Consider the following 6,478-nt stretch of genomic DNA (forward strand, 5'->3'; position numbering starts at 1 on the left):
CGCGGGAACGGAGAGCAGGAGCGGACGTCCGGACACGCGCGCGCCCATCCACGTGTCCGGACACCCGCATCTTTAGCACTGCCTTTAAAAAAGCAGCACGCCGAACAAACCGTCACATGTGCCATATCTGTCCGAATTAGTTTCTTCTCCGCCAAGTTCGTAACGTGTGCTGTGGCCCGCCCGATTGACCAAGATGCAGAGCAACTCTTACACTCCAAGAAACCTTAAACAAATGAGCACAAGATAACACAATCATCCAACAAGATGGCACACCTATTTAACCTCACTCCAAGTACCGTACCATGCACATCTACATTCAGTCAAAGTCCACTTCGCATTGTATTGTCAGAGCAATGTTTCTGGGAGCTCTGTTCGCAGCTGTGTCCTCAGCACCACGCAACCTCCTGGTGTGTGGTGTCCCTGGCCTTGTCCTGCTGTGGCAGGGCGGCCGGCTGCTGAACAAGCTGTGGTGGGAGCCACGGCGGCTGGAGCGAGCTCTGCGCGCGCAGGGCCTCCGCGGCACGTCGTACCGCTTCCTCACGGGCGACCTCAAGGAGTTCGGCCGCCTGAACCAGGAGGCCTGGGCCAGGCCGCTGCCGCTGGGGTGCCACGACATCGTGCCCCGCGTCACGCCGTTCCTCTCCAACAACGTCCGGGAGCACGGCAAGGCGTGCTTCTCTTGGTTCGGGCCGATTCCCAACGTGACCATCACCGACCCCGCGCTGGTCAGGGACGTGCTCTCCAACAAGTTCGGCCACTTCCAGAAGCCCCAGTTCCCGGCCCTGACAAAGCTGCTCTCCGACGGACTCACCAGCCATGAGGGCGAGAAATGGGTCAAGCACAGGAGGATCCTCAACCCTGCATTCCATCTCGAGAAGCTCAAGGTACATAAAACTGCATTCCATATAATGTAAGTAATGGCTATGCAAAGATCTGGCTTGTGATTGATCGGTGGAGGGTACGTCCGTACGTGACCTTGCATTGCAGCTCATGCTGCCGGCGTTCTCTGCATGCTGCGAAGAGCTTGTCAGTAGATGGGCGCAGCAGTCCCTTGGTTCCGATGGTTCGTGCGAGTTGGACGTCTGGCCGGAGCTCCAGGCCCTCACAGGAGATGTCATCTCCCGCACCGCATTTGGCAGCAGCTACCTTGAAGGTAGAAGGATTTTCGAGCTCCAGTCCGAGCAAGCTGAGCGCTTCGTTGGCGCCATTCAGAAGATTGCAATTCCAGGTTACATGTGAGTAGTTGCCCTGCTTGCTATGACTGCTCAGGCAAATTAGAACGGCTGGTCAGTGTTACATGTGGGTATTGACTATTGATGACCGCAGGTACTTGCCAACGAAAAACAACAGAAGGATGCGCCAAATCAACAAGGAGGTTAACTCGATTTTACGAGGGCTGATTGGGAAAAGAATGCAAGCTATGAAAGAAGAAGGTGAAAGCAGCACCAGCGATGATCTCCTGGGCTTACTGCTGGAGTCCAATGCGAGGCACGCGGATGAGAACGGCGGCCAATCCACCCTTGGAATGACAATTGAAGATGTCATCGAGGAGTGCAAGCTGTTCTACTTTGCAGGGATGGAGACAACGTCAGTGTTGTTGACATGGACGATGGTCCTGTTGAGCATGCACCCTGAGTGGCAGGACCGTGCAAGGGAGGAAGTGACTGGCCTGTTCGGGAGAAACAAACCAGAATACGAGGGATTGAGCCGCCTCAAAACGGTAACTTGTTTACTTCACTACTTCTCACTAGGTTTCAAATATTTCAAATATAGTCATGTACGAGATTCTTCTTACAGGTCAATATGATCCTTTACGAGGTTCTCCGATTATACCCGCCGGCCGTGGTGTTCAGCCGGAAAACCTACAAGGAGATGAAGATCGGAGACGTGACGATCCCAGCCGGTGCGATCATTGAGCTCCCTGTTCTATTCATGCACCATGACCCTGACACCTGGGGAAACGACGTGCACGATTTCAAGCCGGAGAGGTTCGCCGAGGGGGTTTCCAAGGCGTCCAAGGAGCCGGGTGCGTTCCTCCCATTCGGCTGGGGGCCTCGCATATGCATCGGCCAAAACTTTGCGCTGCTCGAGGCCAAGATGGCGCTGTGCATGATCCTTCAGCGATTTGAGTTTGAGCTCGCGCCATCGTATACCCATGCGCCGCATACGGTGATGACACTGCATCCGATGCATGGTGCACAGATGAAGCTCAGGGCGATCTGATCATACGACAATCGTGTACTTGTTTACTAAACTATACGTATTTTTTTGAAAGGGCAAACTATACGTATTGGGTCATGGAAATAAAATTACTTTGTATTGGTCTACCATGTACGTATCAAGTTAACCTTGATCACTGTGTAGGATGTTGGGCCATTCTTTTTAAGTTTCACACACTACTGCAACACAATCCTTTTTCAGTTTTCACAGGCGGTCCAAAAACGTTTTCAGTGGAGGGATGCGAGATTGTCCCTAGAAGGTCTATCAATGAGATTTTACATACACATTGTACTGGCTATGACTACTACTTCAAAAATAATTTAAAAAATGGGCCGTCCTGCTACCACGTGTGGTCTTGCTTCGGCCACAGGCAATGAAGGTGCCCTTGAACCGGAAAAAATTTGGGTGCCGGCCTCGGCAGTCCAACCGCGCTAGGCCTGTCAACAGGAAGGTGTCCAGCCGAGAGTGGGACTGAATGTAAGACTACGGGCTTGAGAGCAGAGAGGGGTAAGACTACACTTAGTATCCGAGAAATACTGTGGTTTTATAAAATACTTTACTAAAAGCTACTGGGTGTTTGACTACAATAAATCTTGTAGTCTCTAAAACCATGATTTTGTCAAAACCATGATTTCCGTCCCAAATTATAAGTCATTTAAACTTTTTAGGAGAGTCAAAGAAGTTTGACCAATTTTATATAAAAAATAATAACATTTATGATACCAAATAAGTGTCATTAGATTCTTCATTATACCCATTTGATGCCATAGATCTTTGTAATTTTCTTTATAATTTTAGTCAAACTTGAGATATTTTGACTCTTCCAAAAAGTTAGAATAACTTATAATTTAAAATGGAGGGAATATAATCTAAACAACAATACAACTTTTGTCAAAATTATAGTAATAACAATACTTCAAGTGGATTATAGGTAGGTGAAAGTAGTAGGCCTGTATGGTTTTGTTCAAAACAGAAAGAACACGATAGATTCTATAACTAAATAATAGGGCAAAATTCATCGCAGGTATCTAAACTTGGCCGACGGTGTTACCAGGTCTCTGAACTTCTAAGATAATATTTGTGGGTCCTTAAACTTGGTAGACGGTGTCATCCAGGTCCCTAAACTTTCAAGGTGATCACCGTAGGACCCTAAATTTGGCTGGCGGTGTCATCTCAGTCCCTGAACTTTCAAGGTGATCACCGCAGGTCCCTAAACTTGACAAGCGGTGTCATCTGAAAGGTCCTAATGGCTAGAGGGGTGAATAACCTATAAAAAAATACAACAATACTTAAGCCAAGTGGTTAGATAATTATAAAGCGAAGCGAGTGTTGCGCTAGCCTACTAAAGGTGCAAGTCACCTATACACAATTCTAGTTGCTATGATCTCTATTTCACACAATAGCTAGGTCACTACCTCTAAATTATTGAGCTCTCAAAGACTAACTAAAGAGCCTCACTAACCAAACTAACAAAACACAGCTAGCTCTCAAAACTAATTACACTAAAGAGTTTAGCTACACTAGAATATAAATACAATAAAGATAGTGAGGGTTATACCGCCGTGCTAAAAGACAATCAATCAATCACAAGAATATCCCAGAGACAATGATGGCACAAAGATTTTCCTCCGATGTTCACTTGCTTGCTAGCAAGCTACGTCCCCGTTGTAGCGATTCATCCATTTAGAGGTTCACGCGCTAATAGGCATCACACGCCTAACCCGCAATCGGGTGTAGCACAACCAACACAAGATGGGGATCCACAATCTACGAGCAATCCAGTAGAGTATATTTTGGCTCTCCGCCGGAGAAAGGTCAAGAACCCCTCACAATCACCACGATCAGAGCTGGAGACAAATCACCTTCCTCCGCTCGATGATCCTCGTTACACCAAGCCGTCCAGGTGGCGGCAACCACCAAGAGTAACAAGTGAAATCCGTAATGAAACACAATCATTAAGTGCCTCTAGATGTAATTACTCAAAGCAATGCACTTAGATGCTCTCCAATCTCACCAAATAATAAATCAATCAAGATGAGTGAGAGAGGAATGGCTAGGCTCACTAGGATATGTTCTCAATAGAAATAGCCAAGAGAGTGAGCCCAAGCCTGCTACCACATAGTTATAGAGCCCCCAAACGAAAATAGCCGTTTGGCACATGAGGGGTAGCTCTGCGTGCTGACTGGATGCGCCGGTCGGGTTGACCGGACGCACGCGCCCCAGTGTCCAGTCATGCATCCGCTGCCACGTCTCCCACTTGTTCAACCTCGTGCGTTTGATTCCAACGGTCAAGTCCAACGACTACACGGTTAAGAGATGATCGGACGCACGGCCGCAATGACCGAACGCGCCGATGCCGCGTCCGCTCACGCGTGAGCCCACGCCACAATGCCAAGACCGGATGCACCGTAGCCCGACCTGACGCTGTGCCCACGCAAAGTCCGTTCACATCTAGAAAGCATGCAGAGAGAATTTTTTTGTGACTAGACACGTCAGATCGAGGGCGACCGAATGCACCCCTGGGTCCGGTCCTCTCTGCGCTCGCACAACCGCCCACGTCAGCGTACGTCAGCACTGACCAGATGCACCAACAACACGTTCGGTCCTCTCCTGCTTCCAGCGTCCGGTCACAGACCGAGGACGCACTCTTCTCTGCGCGCCACTGACCGGACACGGGTCAGAGTCAGGTCACTGCCCAAGGTAGAGTCTGGTCCGTGCGCAACTCCCCCTTTTTAACTCCAACTTCTCCACCCTTGCTCAAATGCGCTAGCCACCAAGTGTATCACCTTGTGCACGTGTGTTAGCAATTTTTCACAAATTGTTTCAAGGATGTTAGCACTCACTAGAATCTAAATGCATATGTAATGAGTTAGAGCATATGGTGGCACTTTGATAACCGCATTTCACGACGAGTTTCACCCCTCTTAATAGTATGGCTATCTATCCTAAATGTGATCACACTCTAAGTGTCTCGATCACCAAAACAAAATACTCCTATCAAATATACCTTTGCCTTGAGCTTTTTGTTTTTCTCTTTCTTCTTTTCCAAGCTTCGAGCACTTGATCATCACCATGGCCTCAACCATCATCATGATCATCATTCACTTGCTCCACAACTTGAATTAGTACTAACCTATCTCTTGATCACTTAGAGCAAACAGTTAGTACTTAGGGTTTTATTAATTCACCAAAACAAAACTAGAGCTTTCATCATCCCTATCCAAATATAATAATATTAAAAGTTACCTATAATATTAAAAGTTTTCTCTATTAAAAGCTACTTCTAATTTAGTATTATTTTAAAAGTTTTAGTAGTAGTATTATAATAGTAACTTTTCTCTGTTATTAATACTATAATACTATACTACTTTTAATAGTAGTATTATAGTATTAGAACTTTTAATAATAATATTATAGTATTAAAATTTTATACTATACTACTTTTAATAGTAGTATTATAGTATTAAAAGTTTTAATAATAATATTATAGTATTAATAACAGAGAAAAGTTACTTCTATAATACTACCATTAAATAATACTAAAATTAGAAGAAACTTTTAAAAGAGAAAACTTTTAATAATATAGGAATTTTAATATTATTTTAATACTATTAATGATACATAAATATTAAATTAATTTTAGTATTTTTTATTTTAGTTTAAACCTAATATATTTGTTGTTGTAAATTATTTTAGTACTTTAGTTTATTTTTTGCTGATGTAAATTATTTTATATAATTTATATTTTCATGATAAATATTATATAAATAATGATTGATTAATTGACACATGTCGGATCCATGTCTAACATACAGTCAGCTTGCCACATCAGCTTATAGAGTAGCTTGGACCATATTTGGACAGGGATGATACTGCTTGCCAAGTTTAGGGACCTACGGTGATTCATGTCTAACATACAGTTAGCTTGCCACATCAGCTTATAGAGTAGCTTAGACCATATTTGGACAGGGATGATACTGCTTGCCAAGTTTAGGGGCCTGTGGTGATCATCTTGAAAGTCAGGGACCGGGATGACACTGTCGGTCAAGTTTAGGGACCTGCGTTGATCACCTTGAATGTTCAGGGACCTGGATGACACCGTTTGCCAGTTTTAGGGACCCACAGATATCACTTTAAAAGTTTAGGGACCTGGATGATACCGCCGGCCAAGTTCAGGGACCAGTGGTGAATTTTGCTCCAAATAATACATAGCTTGTTTTGAAATTGAATAAGTCAACACCTGAAAAACTATCAGTGT

At 44.9% G+C, this 6,478-nt stretch overlaps 1 protein-coding gene across 1 annotated transcript; it reads left to right on the plus strand.

The window, feature by feature from the left end:
- The first annotated feature begins 353 nt into the window (after positions 1-353).
- Positions 354-2,281, plus strand: LOC136452529 (cytochrome P450 CYP72A616-like). Its single transcript, XM_066453140.1, has 4 exons — positions 354-884; positions 988-1,235; positions 1,327-1,720; positions 1,798-2,281. Exons 1-4 carry the CDS (start codon positions 354-356, stop codon positions 2,221-2,223), a joined length of 1,599 nt encoding a protein of 532 aa, XP_066309237.1. The 3' UTR covers positions 2,224-2,281.
- The last annotated feature ends 4,197 nt before the right edge of the window (positions 2,282-6,478 follow it).

Source organism: Miscanthus floridulus, chromosome 5 (genome assembly GCF_019320115.1).
Source record: "Miscanthus floridulus cultivar M001 chromosome 5, ASM1932011v1, whole genome shotgun sequence".
NCBI lineage: Eukaryota > Viridiplantae > Streptophyta > Magnoliopsida > Poales > Poaceae > Miscanthus > Miscanthus floridulus.